Source organism: Alligator sinensis, unplaced genomic scaffold (assembly GCF_000455745.1).
Source record: "Alligator sinensis unplaced genomic scaffold, ASM45574v1 scaffold840_1, whole genome shotgun sequence".
Taxonomy (NCBI): domain Eukaryota; kingdom Metazoa; phylum Chordata; order Crocodylia; family Alligatoridae; genus Alligator; species Alligator sinensis.
This window is the reverse complement of record NW_005842643.1, coordinates 377,695-398,467: the sequence shown is the minus strand read 5'-3', so window position 1 is coordinate 398,467 and position 20,773 is coordinate 377,695. Positions and strand designations below refer to the sequence as shown.

The window sequence follows — 20,773 nt, the reverse complement described above, 5'->3', positions numbered from 1 at the left end:
ATTACCAGATTTAAAAAAAAAAAATTCATGACAAGAGATCTACCTTTGCTATGTTAAAGCTATGTTAAAGCTCTACCATGTATAACATTATTACCTTTTCTTTTTGTTTTTTAAAGCTGTACAAAGGTAACAACCATTGCAGGTAGTTGTAATGGTTAACAAGGTCTCGCACATTAAGACACCTGATATGAACTCATTCCATAATCCCATGTTTCTTCTTGTTAACATGCCTTCTGCCCATGTTTCAGAGATAAAAATAAATAGTTCCAGTCAACAACACACACCTGCAGAAAATTTAAGAGTTCTGACATATGTTAACTTACCCTTGGACACGGTTAGTTGAAATCTTTACTTCCAATTAAATAGAGTATTTCTTCTGTATATACAGAATACTTTGTTTTTATTTCAGAACACAGCAAGGGTGCATAGTTTAGATTGAACAAAGAAATGGAATTTGTCAGGAGTGATAATAATTGAAGGAAGAATACATGGTATGACTTTTATTTGGTTGGTTCTAGAGGTACAACCGTCTTCGTGGTATGTTTTTTACCACGGTATGCCAAGCAGGTTAAGGCCCCAGTCCTGGTTAAGGCCCCTGGACAGCATAAGGACCACGTAATGATGAGTGAAGTGACTGCATCCCTTTACTGTTTGTTTCTAGACATTCGTATTTTGAGGTGTTTGTTTTTGCAGAATTATTCTTTGGGAGTTATAATACATTTGCCTGGGGTTAAATGGATCCTGTTGATACATGCTTTTAATTTTAACTCATTCCTAATCAATTTTTGTTTATGAACTGAACATTTTAATCAAGATATTAGGCACAGATGAGCCTTTCATTAACACCAGTCTATTTGCATTGATCAACTGCTTTATCGTCCGTCTTATCATATTGGAGTGCCTCTGTCTGTAGCAATCAATGTAAAGGAATCTGTTCTTCATCCACTGATGGTTTGGAAGATACTACATAACTTTTGTTATTTCAGTGACAAAGAGCAACTTTTAGCATTCATTGCTCTTTGCCAACAACAATGCTGCTTTCTTTATATGGGAGATGATCTTCATCTTGACATACAACAATCCAGACTGCTCAGTAGCATAAGGAAATGCAAAAGTTACAATTTACCAGGTAGTGAATATTTACCAGGCAGTATCAGCTATGATAAATGGCTGAAGCAATCCTTAATTTCCCCCTATAGCCAGGCAGGGCTTGTCTATTATCCACAGGCTCAAGCTGCCTCCTTGTGGCACAGTATCACATATGCCAGACATTGCACTTTGACTTTTTTGTGTCCACACATAACCAGTGCGTGGTGATGGGTTCTGGAAGTTTTACAAGCAGATTTCACACACCAGTTCTGTGTTGCAGAAGAACAAAGGGAGAAAATGAAACAAAACAAAACAAAAAAGGACCAAAATCATAGCAGGGTCCTTAATACATAAACATTCACCAAGAACACACATGAAAGTACAAAGGCTAAATATATATATATATATATACATACACACATATACACATATATATATATTTATATGTAAAAATTACTCTCTCAAATGTTTATTACACAATGAAAGACTAATTGGTAAATTCACATCTTGAACATGATCAAAGGGGACTGATCATTTCTTTTTCAAGCCTGTTAGGGCCTTGTTACATAGTAATTTTGGGCAGCTCCTAGAGCTCTTAACCCCTGCACACATTAACACCTTATATGGTTTTAAGCAGTTGTTATGTGGCTCAAAGTTATGCCACTGCAGGGCAGGATTATCTCTGATCTGTACCACCCAGCTCCTGTTCCATTAAGGTGTGGCCAGTTCTCGTAGATGTGCCGCCCAAGCTGAAATCCTCCACTATCCCAGGATCTCTCATACCCCTGCTGATAGAGCAGGGATAGAAGCCTGTCCTGGCTCACTAGCCCCCTAGTGGTAACTCACAGCTACAGCTCCTAGTCCTACCCCTGCCTCTACTTGCAAGTCAAAGCTGCGCGGGTGGGGGACAATCAGAGATGATTTCTAGACTAAGAATATGATTGCTCCACACTCCAAGCTAGCACTAACACCAGCCAATATTTGTGCGGCTCACAGCATAAGGTATAACAAGGCCCCTAGCTAAAAGCCATATTAAAGCAGCTTTGAAAAAAATTACATAAAATTTCACAACATGGTTTCAGTTCATTGCTGGTTTGCTTCAGACTTATCTTTACTAGAAGACTGTAAAAGTCTCCTTAACATTTGATTGGCTATTTGATTCAAGTAACACTGACACTGTTGTTAAAGGCCAAGGATTTTCCATCACCAGAATGGAAATAGTTTGTGAAATTAAGGTACATTTTCTTCCACATAATACCTTCCCCCCCACCCAGCCCCAAACCCCACCTACTTTATCAAATGCTCTGGTACATACATGATTTAAAGAAGAATAAAACAAGACAATTATCACTTTCTTCATTCATGTCTTAACATTACAGTCTCTACAAGGTGACTACCAGTGAATCCCAGCACACTGTCAATATCATCTCCATACCCTCCAGACTGGAAAGAAATGTATGTTTTATGGCTGAAGGGGTTTTGTAAGCTTTAGAGTCACGTTAACCATTTGTGATTTCTCCACATTTTTGTGTCAGGTCCATTGTGCTGCTGAATTCAGAAGCATTACTACATTAAACATACCATCACAATGGAGTGCAGAATTTAGGGCAAGACTCACTGCAATGTTTAGAAAATGTGCAGGGATCTCAGGACTCGATTGCTGCACGGGTGCTCTGCCAATTTTAGTTTACATTTCATTGTATAAACATTTCCCCACTTCTATTTGGTATCCACAGAAGAATTCTGTTAAAAGTTCCCCAGAGATTTTGCTTGCTCTCCCAGTCCTATTCATTTCCAAGTATAAATTAGTAGCTGTACATCTGTTGCTGCTGTTCTGTTTGAACTTGCTGTTGTCCTGACTGCTGTTGTGTTTGCTGTGACTGGGGCTGCAGGACATCAGACTGAGGTACTGCCCTCCACGTCAAGGGATGTTGCTCTGTTATCTGGTTCCCTAGAGGAGCAATGGAGTTCACCAGGGTGGTTAGGTTTATAAAATGGGCCACAGACTGAGGATTGGCTGCCTCTGTCTGTGGCTGGATTTGAATATCGTTTTGGCGATTGTGAAGCATGGCAGAACCACTGACAGTATCAAATGTCACAGTAAGAATTGAATTGTCAAGCTGTAACTGTCGTTCAGGTGCAGTCAGGTGGCCAACAGCCACTGGTTGAAGGTTCGTAAACTGGGTTCCAGCTGCTGTGGTAATGGGAGTGACAGTGATATTTGTCAACCCAACAGAGCTGGAAGGGGCTGTGACATTTGGGTCGCCAAGGGTCACCACCACCTAAGGAAGAAAAACAGAAAATAAAACCTAACCCTTATGATTTCAGACTATCTGTAAAATAACTAGCAACAGGAAGGACTGGGTGGATGCTGCCCATTTTGATGCTTTTACTGCTAATTATAGAGGGAGATCTGACTGCTGCTACAAATGGAAGATGGCAACGAAAAAGACAGACATATAATATTCAAAAAGGTTTCCTTAATTAATTTCAAGTTTGTAGTTCCAACAAATTGGTGGCATGCAGCAGACTAAGTAGTGGCAGCAGAGGGGAGGGATTAAACAGACTCCTCATTCTTCTGAACTTTCTATACTTCTTTTTATTGCAGTTTCCTACCATCATCTTTAAATGCTCAGCTCAGGCAAGTCTGTCAGGATTCCAGGAGCCCAGACGCTTGGAGCAATGTCTCCAGTCTATAAGCTTTCCAGTGGAACTCACCTGCTGAATGCTTTGTACAGCTGAGTTGGTCTCATCTCCAACATTCCCTGCAAATTCTGCTTCTTTTTCTGTGTATTCACTGAAGGCAGGGTCCTCAGGCACTTGTGTTTCCTCCTCTTCGCCTGCTTTTTGCTTTCGCTTTGGGCCACGTTTAGGAGCTTTCATATGCTGCTTACCTTCTGGTAACTCTCCCTGTTCCAGGGCTAGCTCTGGCTGCAGGTATAGAGAGTTTTCAGCATGACAAAAAAGCCTTGCTCAAGTAGTTTAGCTACGCAAAGATCTGAATGAGAGACTATCCCCGAATGCAGGTTTACTGTCTACCCTCAGATGAAGACATCAATATATTAAAAAGGCCAGATTTGAAAGAATGGTCTCACAACCTAGAATTAACTCTGTTATACAGTACTACTCGCACTAAACAGCCTAGTATTGCCTTTGTTTTAGGCATGGGATTTGGTTTCTATTAGAATTCCTCTCTCTTCCTGCCCTGACTTTTACATTCATTCTGCATTTGTTTTTCACTCTTGTCCACTCCCTCCCTGAGTATTCTCTTTTGCTCTCTCCTTTGCCACTCCATTTTTTGGATTCTATAATATTTATCTCCACAGCCTCTCTGTTCACTTATCACCAATGTAAGGCTTTTAGGGCAGGTCCTTTGTTTCTAATCCTCTGTGCAGACAACCAAAATGTAGTGAAATGAATAACTGATAAATAATAACACTTGGTGAACTCTGCCTACTTCTGCTCCATTTTCACCTGGATTTCCTTCCTGATCTTTTTTTTCCCCAAGCCTCTCTACACAAAGCACAAACTAATTTTAGAGATGCTAGACACTACTCTTAGAATAACATACAACATTTAAAATTGGACTTCCAAGCCTATTACTCCAGTTTCAGGAAAAAAGGTTTTTTCCAGCTTGTTATAATCATGCCTGTGAGCAAATGCCAAACAACCAAAGTGTGTATAGGATCCTGAATCCAAACTACTGTGCTGGTGAGAATATTCATATTTTGGAGTTTTTAAGCAACAATGGTAAGTCCTAAACATCAATGGGAAAAAAGTGGTACAAGATGAGGCTGCAGAGCTACAGAAGATTCAGGATTCTGCTGTCGTTAGTTTACCTGAACAATTCCAATAGAGGAGGCATCAATAGTGGTAGTTTCTGGGAGCTGCTCTAAATCATCAATTCGAACCGAAAGGACCTAGCAATGAACAGAGAACACCAAATAAGTTACAGCTAGAGAAGCGCACAAACAGTGGCAGTGTTGCATTAATGAGAAGTCACAGGACAAGAACATACAGCTGAACATGTTAATTGGTGCAGTTTACTGATTTAAAGGATTTAACGCATAGCATTAATAATTTTGTGGCATTCTTTCCTTTCTTGTTAAAAGCCCAGCAATTAAGCCATAACTTTTTGTTTTTGGTAATCAAATCACTGGCATCAAGCTCTTTGGGGAAAGCATAATGTAAATCAACGTAACATGCCACAGGACCAGAGCAACTATGCAGTTTGAAATTAAGCTTAAACAGAAGAGCAGCAATAGCACCATTTTCTTCCCACTCCCTAGACAGATCAGCATTCACTAAAACTAATAAATTTTAGGGATAACAAACTACTGTTTACCTGTCCTGTGTCCTCAAGAAGCAACAAAAATTACAGTGTTCCCTAGCCATAAATCTCTTAAAATGTGTTGTGGTTCACTGTATACAACAGGAGTTATAAATCTGTTTACTGAAGAATGGAAACCACTGGCTGTCCATACTGCAAGAACTTTATTACTCAGCTTTGTTTTTAATGCAAAAGATTAAAACGTTGTACCATTTATTTAGTTTCTCAGCCTAGAGAACAGTTAGGAGTTTGAGGCAAGGCCATAACAATGACAGGGTATTTGTAAATGTGACCAATAATGGAAAGGTTAAGGAAGCAGGCCAATTTTTAATACAGACTGAAGAAGTTCTGAAGGCAAACTTGATGGCTGTCAACAAATACATAAAAGGGATGCCATGAACAGAATAAAAATATCTACTCTGGACACGAGTGAATGAACACCCTCTGTCCCCAATAAATATGGATTTAAGATTTAGCAGAAATAGTTTGAAAACTAGGAAAGAAGGAATTTAGTTTTTTAGAAATCAGCAGAAAATGGTAAGTATAAAAATAAACAACAGAACCAAGCGACATGTTGGTTTAGATCAGTGGTGCTCAAGCTTTTGGCCCCATGTGCCAGATGAGTGACACGCATTGGTCTGCAGGCCATATTGAGCCTGGCATGCCAGGATCAGGCTGTGGGGCCCAGCACTGTTTCTGCATGCTGGGATCAAGCCCCAGAAGCCTGGCATTGCCCTCTCCTGAACCTCCAGACTGGGCTAGGGCCCTGTAGCCCAGCACTGCCCCCTTCTAACCCTCCACATGCCTGGATTGGACCCTGGCTCTGCCCTCACCCAGCCCCACACACTGGGATCAGGTGCCTGATCCAGCACACAGGGTCCACGGATCTGGAAATTTGGCAGCAGGGGAGTGGTGCCACCGCTCTCCCATCATCACATTTTCAGACCAGTGGGGAGCACAAGGGCTGGATGACATGGCGTGGTGCGCCAGATCTGTTCCCCAGACTGGAGGTTAAGCACACTGGTATAAATTAAGGATAGTTTAAATGAGAATCAGAGCTGCCAAAACAGAAAAAAGATGAACTGTATGGCATACCTGAAGTAACAAGGTAGCCAAATAAATATATAATAGGCAATAATTTGTATGCTATGTTACCCACCTCTGGGTGTTTGCGCCTCATGTGTCGGCTCATTGAAGCTCTTGTAGAAACCTTTGTCCCACAAAGCTGACAACTCTGAGCTTCTACCTTATCATGAGTTAGTTGGATGTGTTTCTGAAGCATGTAATCAGTGACATATTTCTTATCACAGACTGAGCATGTCCACTGTTTCCCTACTGACAGCAAACGAAAAACACCATTAGTATCTAGCTCTCAAAGTGAATACTGTAAAGCTGATTTCCAGTATTTCAGAAACTAGGTCAGTTCCTTTAATAACATAGTGAAAAAGCTAATCCAGTACACCAAGGACAGACTGGCAAATTGTTGTCTTTGAAACTATTATTGGAGAAGATTTACCTGTATGAATCAGTTTATGAGTCTCCATTGTGTTTCTTTCGCTAAATGTTTTCCCACAAAGCTCACACATGAAATCTTTGATCCCTGCATGAAAAGAGAATATTTAATCAGAACAATAACAATTAAAAGTATTGGGACAAGTGGGAATCTTTACTAAAACAAATCATTCTCACTGGTCATTTTTATTCCCCAGTTGTGCCACTGTTTGCAAAAGCACTGCAGGAAATACAACCTGTGAAGAAGCAAGTGCCCTGAGTAAGATTTAGCATTGCAGATTAAAGTTCAAAACTTAATTCAAGACAAAAAGAGTACTCAACACTTATCCTATAGTCAGTGGTCCATTTAAAAAGGAAAAAAAAATCACACAGCATGAGGCCAAGGTGTTCCTACTTTTGGAAACCTAGTATCCATATTCCTTTAAACTGTGCTCTTTATGGTCTCACTGCTTTGAGTAGAATTCTTCCTGAAATGTCCAAATAAAGTTTTAAACCGCCCCCGCCCCATTTAGCTAATTCAGTAAAATATCCACAAGATAATGGGTCCTTGGAGGAGCTCTCACCTGTGTGCCTTTTGTAGTGCTTTAGCATATTGACTTTCTGTGCAAATTTCCGATGGCATTCCTTGCATTCGTATTCTTTAATCCCCTTGTGGAGCTTCATGTGATGACGTAGAGCATGTTTTGTCTTCATTCCTGAGAGAGAGAAAGATCTTGCTAAAGGCCTGATACAAAAATAAGGCCACATTCTCCACATGTATCCCTCCTCCAATGGGCAGCAAGACAACTCGGGACAAGCATGTTTCAAGATGGTCCCCGTTTGGTCTCTAGTAGAATGTATCACCAAATGCTTGTTTTTAATAATTTAGCTAGAGGTACACTTTTATGGGTACTTTTGTTTCAAATTCTCCACAAAACCAATGGAAATCATTTGAACAGATATTCAAATTTGCTCAAGTTATAAAGAAACATACATGTATTCCAATTTAATAATTATAGCAATAATTATGCTTATTAATTTTAATAAGTGTACTTATTCTAATTGCTAACACTGAAAAATCACTCTAGAATGTAACAGTTAAGCTGTGATCTTTTTGGCTCTTTCTTGATCTGAAAGTGGGATGGGGACAAACACTCCTCAAATAGCAGAATGACAGATACAAATCTTTAAAAATCAGACTGAAGACCAAGGAACTGAGGAATATAAAATTAAGGGAGAGCTTATGTGCCCCTTTATCCTGAGCAAAGTGTTCAAAGTGCAGGACTCCTTTCACCTTGAGTATCTCCTATCTCAGCATTCAATGTTGGTGTATTTTTTATTATGATAAAAGGACATGCATGAAGTCTCAGAGAAATGGAAAAAAAGGGAATGGTTATACCTTTACCACATTCTGCACACAGGTATTCTCGGATGTTATCATGGACTCTCATATGCTCTTTTAACATGTCCTTTCTGGCAAATGATTTACCACACTGCTCACAGGCATGGCTTTTTACACCTTAAATAAAAAAAAAACCCATCAATATAAAACAAGATCTCTGGTGGAAAATATATGTATTCCTAAAAGCTGACAAATCTCTGGCAATAGATTCACTGCGGAATAACCCAACTACTGAACAGCTTTTTGTATATATACTGTGTCCCAAAATGAATTATGAGATATAGGCAAGGGAGGTAAGATAGGTTTTTATAAGATCCAAAGCAAGAATGAGGCCAAAATATACAAGTAAACTGTACAGCAGGCTCTGACAATAAACTGTAAGTAATACTTTTTTATCAATAATGCTGAGATTTTTTTTTAAGTACAGAAGAGTGGTTTTGAGGGAAAGGAGTAGAAGGAGTAGGAGGATGAAGATAAAGAGTTAGAATAAGCCCAAAGAAATTTAAAAAAACCAAGGACCGTATTTGAACTGGATCCAGAAATGAGCAATGGGGACGGAATAAAGTGGATTAAGGATGACATAATGCAAGAAATCGGCTATGGCATTCTGCTTGTGCTGGAGAAAGGAACTGGCACTTTGGGACATCAGCATGGATAGAAGAAACTGCAGTTCTCCAGGTGACAAAGAAATGAAGGCATGGATGAAGATTTCAGTAGTGATGGACTACACAGTCAATATTTTACTGGATAAAGACTTTATTAGAACATCAGGGCTCTGCTATTATTTACTTTCTTCAAAACTATTTGGTGGAGAAAACTGGCTTGCCATGAAGCATAAATGTTGCAATGTTAATAAAGGGGTTTTTTTGTAATTGTATTTATTAATTAATCGAACTAATCAAATAACAGATTTGACATATAAAGATATACCCATTTCTCCTAAAAATATATATGAAGACATTTATCTTCCACCAACAGTGCTCCCTTAACCCAAGTCAATGTCCACAAGCACCTTGCATTGTGTTCTTCTCTTCCTTTCAGTTTCTGACAGTTCCTTTATATTTCCATTAACATTAAGCCTTCATGTTTCTATTATATAATAATTCACACCCTCTTTTCCCCTAGAACTCTACATAATACAAATATCACTATCTTCTGCTCATCTGATTTTAAATTTATTCAAAATTCGTTCTTAAGTGCTAGCTCACAGATCCTCTACTTTTCTTCAGTATTCAAAACAGTTTCTTACATTTTCTGGTTTACATGCCAGAGATATTTCTTTTTCTTTTTTCTTTAAGCAAATTCCAAAAATGCCTATCCAATTTCCAAGTATCTTTTTCTTCTCTCCTACAAAATATTGATTTGATAGGACAACTTTTCCATTATAAAACTTCCCAATCTTTTTTAAACTAGGCAGCTATTTTAGGGGTGTCACTTCTCTTCCATGTTTTTGCAATGTTGATTCTTTCAGCCACTAGAAGATAAGTGATCAATTCCTTAGGACTTTTACATGTAACTTTATGTTGTACTGTCAGGATGAAACCATAGGAACACTAAGGAGTTATCCGAGTGTAGGCATTCTTTCCTCATTATACCTCTATCCTTCTTCCAGAACAGTTTCATTCTAGGACACATCCACCATAGGTGGTAGAATCTTCACAAATAACTGCACTCCCTACAACATTTTCCTGCTCCTGTACCAAAAATATGTTTAATTGTAAGTGGGGTGAGGTAGATTTCATAGATGTTAGGACTGGAAGGGACCTTGCAAAATCATCAGGTCCAGCCCCCTGCCAAAAAGGCAGGAAGTCAGCCAGGGTCAGATGACCCCAGCAAGGTGAGCATCCAAATGTTTCTTGAACTTATCCAGAGTAGGTAATTGCACCACTTCTGGGGGGAGTCTATTCCATACTCTGGAGACTCGGACAGTATAGAAGTTTTTCCTTATGTCCAGTCTAAAATGGTTTTCCTGCAGTTTGTGACCATTAGACCTTGTCATCCCTTGGGGTGCCCTGGTGAACAGATATTCTCCAACCCCTTATATACTTATAAGCTGCCACCAAGTACCCCCCGAGTCTTCTCTTTTCCAGGCTGAAGAGTCCCATGCCTCTCAGCCTCTCCTCATAAGGCCTGCACTCTTGACCTCTAATCATGCGCATGGCTCTCCTCTGGACTCTCTCAAGCTTCTCCATGTCCTTTCTAAAGTGTGAAGCCCAGAATTGGATGCTATTACTGATATAGGATTTTAAAATAATTTTCTTCTATTATTGTGCAGATGGATCTGAGGACCATTGTTGCAAATGGTCTCTCATTCTTCAATACTAATTTCTGATCCAATGTCATTAACCCACTTTGTCATAAACAGAGTTTTTTCTTTTGTATGACTATTTAAAATTACTTTATATAATACAGACAATATGGGTTTCATAGGTGTGACCAATTTTTTTTCAGTTCTGTCAGATTTATACTGAGTTTTACACAGTACCATAGTAAGGAGGGGGCGGCGAGCAGGGCGACTGCCCCAGGTGCTGAAGTGAAGGGGTGCCAACAGGCGCTGTCCAGCCAGGGCGGGGAATGGGGTGGAGCCGTAAGTGGCTCATTTTGGGGGGAGAGGAGAGAGGGGGAGACGGGGGAAGTGGCTCCCGCCACTGCATGCACTCCCAGGCAAGCATGGGGCGCGGGGGGTGCCCCCTGGATCTGTGCACAAGGTGAGGGCGGGCTGCCACTGCAGGCTTGCCTCAGGCGCCAAATTTCCTTGCTGTGGTACTGGTTTTACCTTTCTTTGGGACTGTGTTGAAAAGTCTCTCAATTGCAGGTATTGTAAAAATGGGATTTTAATGTCACCTGCAATACACTACATTTTGTCAAAAGCTCCATTTCCTTTGAATAATTGTCCAGAATCTTTTATTCCCATGTGTTTCCAAATGTTAACGCTTCCTAATAAATTACTAGGATTAAATTCTATATTGTTATGTATAGGTGCTAAAGGTGATGGATATGAGCTTAATTTTTATATGTTATCCCAGGTTATCATTGTTCTCATAAAGGGGAGATTATATATTGAATGGGCCTGCAATATTTATTTAGTCATGGTAATATAGTAAGCTTGACTGTTGGACAGTATGTTCCCTCTATCTTTACCCAGTGCTTACTGTGAATCAGTTTAGGGGGTAGTTCTTACTGTGGGCTATCATACATATTTTTTTCCTGACAAGAAAAGGTAGGGATTCTGAAAGCTAAATGGACAGGATTTTTTTTTTATATTAATAATTTACAAGGGAAAAAAGAGAACAGAATTTTTACCTGTGTGAATAAGCTTATGTCGTTCCAAATTCCCTATGCTATTAAATATCCTTCCACAAATTTCACATGGATGGATATATCTGAAAAAAACAAAAAAATAAAACAATATTTACATTCTCTTTTGACAGGCCTACGGTCTTCTGCAATCTCAATCTGTACCTGTAAATTGTCTGAAGAGACTTACTAGAAAACTTCCTTGGGGGGGGAAAAAAAGAAGCATAAACCACATCAAAAGTTAAGCACAGCCAGCTAGTACCATGCCTTCACTCATACATTTATTACATTAAAATTCTTTACTTTATAAATCCAGGACTTTAGTCTTTCCTTTTGTTTCCTACTATAAACGAGGATCTAATTGTACAGTCGTGAATGAAACAAATAGTTCCAATGGCACCACTCGCATAATGACAAGGACACAATATGAGCCCAAACAATGTCAATGAATACCGTATTTAAATCAAAAAGAAATTAAGGGATGAATTTTTTCCTGGTATATTAAAGCTGCACAAATAAAGTTTTGGGTATTCCAATACTTCTTTCTCTCCTTCCTACTAATGCCATTACCAAATGCTAATACTTGAAACAGCCACTGTAATCTCAAAAAGTAGTCTTCACATATGATTAGTTAAACGTATCTTACTTTTGCACATTGGGATCAGGCAGGTTCTCTCGATGAATGACCATGTGAGCATGGTAAGTTGCCTTCAAAGCAAATCGTCGATTACAGATACTACAGCCATAGCCTTTCTCTTTGTGAACATCCATTATGTGTTTCAGGTACTCCTTCCCTCTGCCAAAGGTTAACTGTGGAATTGAACAATAGTGAATACATGAGGGGGGGGGAAATCTCAGAAAAAAGGTGACTAGTTAGCTCGCTATTGAGATCAACAGCACAAATAGCCAATAATAAGCAATTCTGCACACATGGAAGTAGGTACCTGTAACAGGGACCCCTAGCCCTGTTACTAGAAGGCAGATCCACCCCTTTAAGGCCAGGCCTTTCTGGGCACAGAATGCTGGTAAGGAAGGGGTTAAAGGCTGAATGTGGCCCGCTAGTCAGCTGACTGGAAGGGGCAGGCCAGGACTATAAAAACCCTGGGGAGAGTGCAGTCAGCTTTGCCAGCCAAAGGGGAAGGAGTGCAACCTGGAGCTCTATAAGAGGCTTGGTGAGCTGTCCAAATGCTGGAAGAGGGGACTACAGAAGCCCTGAGAGATGGCAGCCACCCTAGAAACCTACAGTGGGGAGCTGAAGCATGAACCCGGTGTAAATGTAAGCTGGTATGTGGCTTTCTTTGATTGCATTTTTTTTTTTTTTTAGTGGCTGTTATTGCCCATGGACAGCACTGTCCATATTTTTTTTGGTTACTGACTACCCAGTGGTTTGGGTGAGGTTATCAGGGGAAGGAGGCGGCCTCATTGTGGGGACCCTGGTGCCAGCAAAGGTGTGACTTTTGGGGGTGCACAGACCTTGGTGCTAGTGGGGGTGCAGGATTTTGGGGTGCACTGACCCAGTGCCTGAAAGCACGATCTTAAAAGGCCAGGAAGGTCTGGTGCACCTGCAGTGCAATTTTATTTTGGTTTTTGTTTGGGGTTTTTTTTTGTTTTGTGGGACTAAGCAAGTCTGTCCCCTGGCCTTGTGCTACTCTAGCTATAGGGCTGGTAGCTAGACCTCTAGGCCAGGGAGACCAGACTCCAGATTAGAGCAGGAAAGAGGGATAGAGTCTCAGAGTCCAACCCTGTTTGGTGGGTTTAAACGGGGAGGTCTAGCTAGAGAAAGACCGGGTCAAGGCCTGTGGAGGTGAAAGACCCCAACATATGAAACATAATTGGCAGTCTCCCACTTTCAAGAACCAACATATTAATTTTCATCAAGATGTGACAGGAGAATAAAGAGCGGGACACAAGAAACCTTAGAGGGGACTCCAAGGGTGCCCCACATAGGGCATGGATAACAGGGAAGATGGTGCTGGGGAAAGCAACCTGTTACAGTACCCAATTCCTGATATTAAACAGGCCTATGAAGGACAACCAAAATTAGCTTTTCACTTAAACTTCTTTGAAATGGTAGCTCAGGCTGTTGCTTCCTTGTTGGTGGTACCACAGAGAGCCATAGGAGAGGTAAAGAAGTGCCTCACACCACTCTGTTAGGAGGCCTTGAGTTATTTGAGATGGGATGACTAGAGAGCTACAGCTAACCTCAGTTTGCTGTCAGTGAAAGATTCCTGTAGATGGAGAGTATCTTTTACACTCGTCTTTTCACTCTCTAAGGGGAAGAGGGAAGGATAAACAGAAAATGTTTCTTAATAAAGGGATTATTATTTTGCTACAATTTACTTTTGTGGTGCTCTCCCATAGACATTCAAGAGGGCAACATTTTCAGCCAGAAAGAGCCTTCTTTTTAGGCTGTGGATGCATCCTGGCTGCCTTTAAAGAGGGAGCTGCTGCTTGGGAGCACATATTGGCTGTTACATGTCTACATAATCCTGCAGTGATACAAAATGAGCCTAGTTGCCTGAAAGCTGACCTGAATGAAACAGTTAGGGATGGAGTGATTTTTGCCACACACTATTACAGGATCATTCAGAGGTAAGAGTTGCATTGCAGCAGCTTGTATCTGCTTGACAGCGATGCAGGTGTTAGTCTGTCTAAACCCCTAGCATTGCCAACACGTGTCTTCCACTGCTGTGACCTCCAACACTATTCATGGATTGTTCCATTTGCAAAACTGCAGTTATGCTCCATCACTACAGTTCACAGATAACTTCTTAACATGAATTCTGTTTTTATTTGCAAACACAAATAATTATATTAACTACCCATAAATGTATGTGGCATAGGCAATCAGAAGAGTTACTCAGAACACAGCTTCAGGTGTTGCAGTTTCCAGTTGTTGTTTAAACAACTGGATTCAAATGAGGCAGGAAGTTTAAATGCAAGGTCAAATGTTTGTAATCACGGATATTATGCTAACATCTAGAAGCACCAGTTAAGGCTAAAGCCCAATTTTGCTAAGTAACATGAACATGCAAGTAAAGAAATGGCTGCTGTCCAAAAGACCTTAGAGTCTAAACAGAAAAGGCACGCAAGGGCTAAGAGAATTATCCCTATTTTACAGACGAGGAATTGGGGTTCTTAGCTCCATAAAGGGACTAAATTCACAATTCATGGATATCTGGCTCCCAGAACATAATACACACCACTAAATTTGACACCTAACATCTCCATACTGTGCATGGAATTAATTATGTAAGGAATGGGCATCCCAATTGTCAACAAGCTATAAGGGGAATGATTGTAAGAAATGCTGATAACAAGAGTTGTGCTTGAAATCCTAGCTTTCTCCAGAGTCTAGGCATCTATGAGACTGAGATTCACAAGCTAACCTTTCTGCAGCTATGCACTTAATTTGTCCACTAGCCTACTGTCTCTTTTTTTTTTTTTTTTTTTTTTTTTAAACGGTGGTGGCACCCACTATTTATAGATTAGTTTAGAGCAGTGGTTTTCAACCTGTGGTCCGCAGACAATGTTTAAGGGGTCCACGGAAGATGAATATGATCAGTCATAAATACATACGTGAATACCCACACTTACGATTTAAAGGGGCCTCCCACATCCATTCAAAAATTTCTAGGGGTCCACAAATGAAAAAAGGTTGAAAACCACTTGTCTAGAGGCTAGAGCAATCACCAAGTAAGAGGGAACCTAGGTTTAATGTCTGAGGCCTTTCAAACACACATTTCACGCTTCTGAGGAGTGTCCGCACTACCAGATGTTCTCCATCCTTCTTGGCAAAGCCAGGACTCTTAGACTATTGATATACTTGGCATTACATTGTAAACAGATAAAATACACATGGGGTGCATCTACACCTGCGTTTTACTGCAGACCAAAATACTGGCCCCTCCTTAGTTAACTCAACATTTTTAAAATTCTGCTCAGCATATTTCTTCTTTTAAAATGACAAATAAAGAAATAAGCACACATTAGTTTTAAAGGAGTATTTAAATCTACCTGGCACCTTTTGCAGCTATACTTGTGAGGCTCAGAATCTGCACTTTCATCAGAGTTGTCATCATTTTCCTCTGAAGAGATTCCAATTTTACCAATGAACTCTTCCCTCTGGTGGTCATCCATTAATGCAATGTCCTGTTTTAATGTTGGGAAGGAGATTCTATTTTACTAAATCTAATAGCTATTTCAGAGCTTAATATATCCTTTGCCCTTCTTGTATACAAATTTGTTTCATAACCAGCTATAATAACATAATATAAAATACTTTTGCATCCAATACAGTCCCTGTAAAGTCAAAATTCCCCAGTTCATGATTGGACATGCTTATTAAGTGACAGCTGTGCATATATAAAAGAAATTACTATTAATATCAACAAGAGTTAAACTGGCTCACAGTTAAAGTTGTACATCACTTTAATGGCATCACTGAACAACACAGCACCTTTCAAGCTCATATTAGATCAAAGAAATTGCATTCATTCAAGTGGCTTAGTGAAACTTAATTGCACTAACAGGTGGGTCAAACAAATAAAACATTTCCCCACAAGGATATTTATTATTTTAGGAATTCTCACACATGGTACCCAAGAGACTATTTCCGGAACCTCCCTCATCTCATTCACAGTTACTTAACTGCCATATAACAACCGTGGCAATAGCTTTCTTGAGGAGGCAAGATTAAGCAAATATTCAGTGTATTTTTTCAGATGCCTTTTTAATGTAGATAACAGCACAAAACTGAAGGAAGAGCAGCAGCAGTTGACCAACTAGCTCTTTGCACACCAACAGGAGGTACTCTGTGGATTAGTACAAGAATGTCTATACTAACTAATACTCACTTTATGTAGCACCTTTTACACTTTTGAAAGCTGTAGTCCCTGTGATGTAGGCAAGCTTTCTTTTTTCTTCAGATGAGTAAAATGAGGGACTGTGGGTTAAGTGGCATGTCAAAGTTCTTGGAAGGTATGTCTATATTAGAGGTCAGCAGCATTTTTGGGGCAGGGTGACAAAACACCTGCAACCTTGACTTGTAAGATGGTGGGGGAGCCATGAGAGGCCAATCCTTGTTGTGGCAGTGCAGCCCCAGTCCCTTCTCTACCATCCACCTGAGACGCACATGCCAAGCAAAACATCTTTGCAAACCACTTTCTGGCAACTGTGCTGCAGGTTGCTTACCTATGGTCTATAGTGCAGTCCCAGAAGCAATTGCAGGGCACTGCAAGCATACCTGAGCTAGTTTAATAGTCCAGCTGCTGCAATACAGCATGGAGCTAAGAAGCAAGGTAAATTAGATTATGCTGATACCACAAGTTACACTGCTACCTGTACCCAAGCCAGATAGCTTAAAACTAGCAGGGACATCCAACAACATTGCAGTCACTTCCATAAGTGCACTGCAGACCTGCAGAGTGTCAGTGGCCAATCTAGATTCCTGACTTCGGGGGGGGGGCTCTGTAACCATACATGTCTTTTGTTTTTTTGTTTGTTTGTTTGTTTTTTGTAACCATTAGATGGCACTCCCCCCTCCATGTAATCTACCCTTTGATACTTAAAGGGATGGCCTCTTTGATTCTCCTGCTTCAGTTCCCTCCCCCAGCATAAGAATCATAGAAAATTAGGGTTGGAAGGGAGCTCAGGAAGTCATCTAGTCCAACCCCCTAGTCAAAGCAGGACTAACCTGAACTATATCATCCCACCCAAGGTTTGTCTAGCTGCGTCTTAAAAAGCCCCAAGCATGGAGATTCCACAAACTCTCTGCAGATACACATGGTTAAATGCAGTTTTGCATGAAGGTGTGCTGCAAAGGCTTCAACTTAAAGGGAAACTTAAAGGGAAAGCCCCTCCAATCAATCAATGCACTGTTTGAGATTCCAAAGGGAAATTTTGGCTTGGATCCAGAATGCATACCAGCTCCCACCATAAACACAGATGCACCTACCCTCTTACCCTTCTAGAACAGGTTTCCATAACATATAATATAGCTTGTCCTTTATCAAAATATTAACAACCTACCTTAAAATGAACATGAATATGGTCTCTAAGCACGTCCACCCTGAAAAATTTACGTCCACAGATTTCACAGGTATACTTCTTGTCTCCATGTGTCAGAAGGTGTTTATTCATATTGCTCCTACATGAAAAGACCTAGAGTGGAAGAAAACATAGAAGGAATTTTTCACATCTAAAGGAACACTGGAGCTATTCTTGGTTTATTTTGCAGTTGGCACAGGGCATATTTAATACTGCTTTCCTACAGATACATGTCACCCAGCCCAGAAGCAGTATGTCTGTATTTAACAGCAGAGTTCTCATTATCTATTCAATACTGGACTGATGCAAAATTCTATTAACACGACAAAATATGCATATATAGGTACCCAAAGCATTCACAGATATTTTTTGCTTACCAGGTGAAACAGAATGATATAGACTACGTTAGGAGAAATAAGGGAGGGCTCTTCTGTCTGTTACTGACACTTAAGTAGAGTTGGAGTTAACAAAAAATAAAATGACTATTAACTTGAAGTGAGCTCTTACACATGAAAACTCTGATTCAGCTGGTCTATAACAGTGGTTCTCCACCTTTTTAGTCAAGGCACCCCCGAATAGACTCAAGGGAACCCTAGGAAAATGCCAATTTTTAGCTTTTACTTTTTTATTTTCCTGTAGTCAAAAACAAGCAATTTTGCAATTGCAAACAACTGAAAAATAACACAACAGGTCAGAATGTTTTTAACATTATGGATTCCTATTTGAAATATCTGGGCCTGTGAATCATGTGTGCATATACACCCAACAGTGACATTGTACAGTGCCCCACAACACCCATGAAAGGATCTCTGGCACCCCAGGGTGCAGCAGCACCCTGCTTAAGAATTACTGGTCTATACTTTTATCTCTACCCTGCCTTCTGTCTGACTCCGGTCTAACATAGCCAACTACTATATTTACTTGAATCCAAGATAAGGTCTGTTTTCCACCCCCCGCCCGCCATTCAGCATGGAGGTAGAAAAGCCTTATCCTGGATTCAAGTACAGGAGCCAGAGATCAGAAGCCAGGGTCATAGCTGTTCCTGCTGCTGCTGCCTGGCTGGAGCCAAGATGGCTTACACAGTGGGGGAGAATGGGGAGTGTGAGGGAGACTATGTGGTGCAGGGAGGGAGGTGCACCACATGGGGTGGACCCTGTGGTGTGAGTGGGTGGGGAGTGGTTGGACCTGAGAGGAGGAAGGGGGAGACTACAGCAGCAGGGAAGCTGTGGTGTCTATGACTCCAGCCCTGACCCAGGGCAGAGGCCTGGGCCAAAGCCAGAGCTGCTGAGTTCCTGACTAGTTGGGGTCAGGGCTACCATGTGATCTGTGCCCTAGGCTGGAGCCAGAGCTACTGCATATGGTAAACTTAACTTAATCCAGACTAAGAGAGGTAATGGACAGACAGACATCTCTGAAGAATTATAGTTCATGATATTTGTCCATTAGGCTTTGTTTAACACAACTTTAAATGCTCAGTACAACCAGCTACAGAGCCTGTGCTGGAACCCCATACCTGCCACTGATAGATTTTTTGGTACTTGAATGCAAAGCTTCACTGCATGCACTGGCAAAGAAGCCTACCTTTCCACACACTGGGCATCCTGATGGTTCCTTCTTGTAGCGGACCAGGTTCTCTGCGCTGTGCTCAAAATCTTCTCTTTTCACGCGCCTCACCCCTTAATGGAACAGTCCCCATCAAAAAAAATACAAATAAAATAAACCATGGTTTCCAGTCTAAACTGTATGACACTTTGACTAAACACTATGCAGAACAGTGATACACAGAAGTGGTGCTGTCTGCATGATTTTGGACTCCTAATGAAAGGATCAGTGCTTACTTACAATGGTGAGAGGTGGCTTAAAAGTACAAGAGATTTGTTGAAGATACATTTCATTTTCCTATTGGTTGCTGTGCCAAATAAGTACTCAAAATTAGGATTTCCTAGGCCTGTAAACACTGGGAACTTTGTAGGAGAGGAACAGGAGATGGATCAGTCTGGACAGGTCCTGCATAAATTCTCTGCCTTGACATGCACTCTGTCACTGTGAGAGAGAGAGAAAGAAAGGATACTGGGCTACAGGGACCTTCACCTGACTCGGCATGGCATTTTTCATGTTCTTACCATACCAAATGCCTATTGTAAAAACTCCTCCAACCAATCAAAGGCCCAGTGGGAGCTGCTAGTGCTCAGCAACCCAACAGTTGGCCTCTTCATGTTCAGTGAGGATACCTATTACCCCTGAAGCAACTTTCAAGAGGAAAATAAGGGCTCTTGCTTCTATACCCGAGGAGAGAAGAGGTTCTATGACAGTGTCTCTGAACCCTCTGTCATCAAGACACAAAGTGGGGGATGAGGCTATTGGCATGGAGAACAGAACTATGCCCAATTCCATGGTGGGGCTAGGACCCCAGACTACCTTAACCATGTCCTGTTCTAAATTACTGATAGTACCATCCCCAAAATGCAGAGCATTAAGAGGCAGAAATTTTGCTGCATATTTTTTTTTAAATCTTTTTTCTGTGGCTGTCAGCTTCAAGGATTAATGGCCTAATTTTCTAAATGTGCTGAACACCTGCTGTTCCTGTGAACTTCAATGGAGCTTTGGGGTTCTCAGTTCTTATGGTCTTATTTTCTGACCTGGAATCAAGCATTAAGTGCTCATCTGTTGTGTTGGTCTTAAACCCATTTGTATTCTTCCAAATGGATTTGTACTTAGTTGCTGTTGTCTTATTCACAATGGAAAACAGCAACTCATTGAACAAACTTTCCAGGTGCCACAGACATTTCAAAAGGCACATAGATTTTTAAGGCCAGAAGAGGTCATTATGATCACCTAAGGCTGACATAGAATCACAAAAAATTAGGGTTGGAAGGGACCTCAGGAAGTCATCTAGTCCAACCCTCTGCTAAAAGCAGGACCACCCCCCCCAGCCAGATCATTCCAGCCAGGCTTTGTCAAGTTTCATAGTAGCTAGGGTCAGGAGGGACCTGAACAGATCATCTAGCCTGACCCCCTGCCACAGGCAGGAATGAATGGTGGGGTCACAAGACCCCAGACAGGTGATCATCCAACCTCCTCTTGATTTTGCCCAAGGTAGGGGCGAGGACCACCTG

General features: G+C 40.9%; 1 protein-coding gene across 6 annotated transcripts in view; it reads right to left on the bottom strand.

Moving 5' to 3' along the window:
• Window positions 1-395: 395 nt before the first annotated feature.
• PRDM15 (PR/SET domain 15) overlaps window positions 396-20,773 on the bottom strand; it is a 58,572-nt gene continuing 38,194 nt past the window's right edge. For 4 of the 6 annotated variants that reach the window (XM_025215416.1, XM_025215415.1, XM_025215413.1 and 1 more), the window contains 12 exons: window positions 19,239-19,333; window positions 17,640-17,771; window positions 15,627-15,761; window positions 12,256-12,419; window positions 11,616-11,695; window positions 8,310-8,429; window positions 7,495-7,626; window positions 6,936-7,019; window positions 6,579-6,754; window positions 4,929-5,009; window positions 3,808-4,020; window positions 2,895-3,371 (listed from right to left, as the gene is read on the bottom strand). In XM_025215416.1, coding sequence (XP_025071201.1) covers window positions 2,895-3,371; window positions 3,808-4,020; window positions 4,929-5,009; window positions 6,579-6,754; window positions 6,936-7,019; window positions 7,495-7,626; window positions 8,310-8,429; window positions 11,616-11,695; window positions 12,256-12,419; window positions 15,627-15,761; window positions 17,640-17,771; window positions 19,239-19,333 — 1,889 coding nt within the window. Of the gene's footprint in view, window positions 3,372-3,807; window positions 4,021-4,928; window positions 5,010-6,578; window positions 6,755-6,935; window positions 7,020-7,494; window positions 7,627-8,309; window positions 8,430-11,615; window positions 11,696-12,255; window positions 12,420-15,626; window positions 15,762-17,639; window positions 17,772-19,238; window positions 19,334-20,773 lie in introns of all 6 variants that reach the window. The other 2 variants (XM_014524648.2, XM_014524649.2) reach the window with 2 other exon arrangements.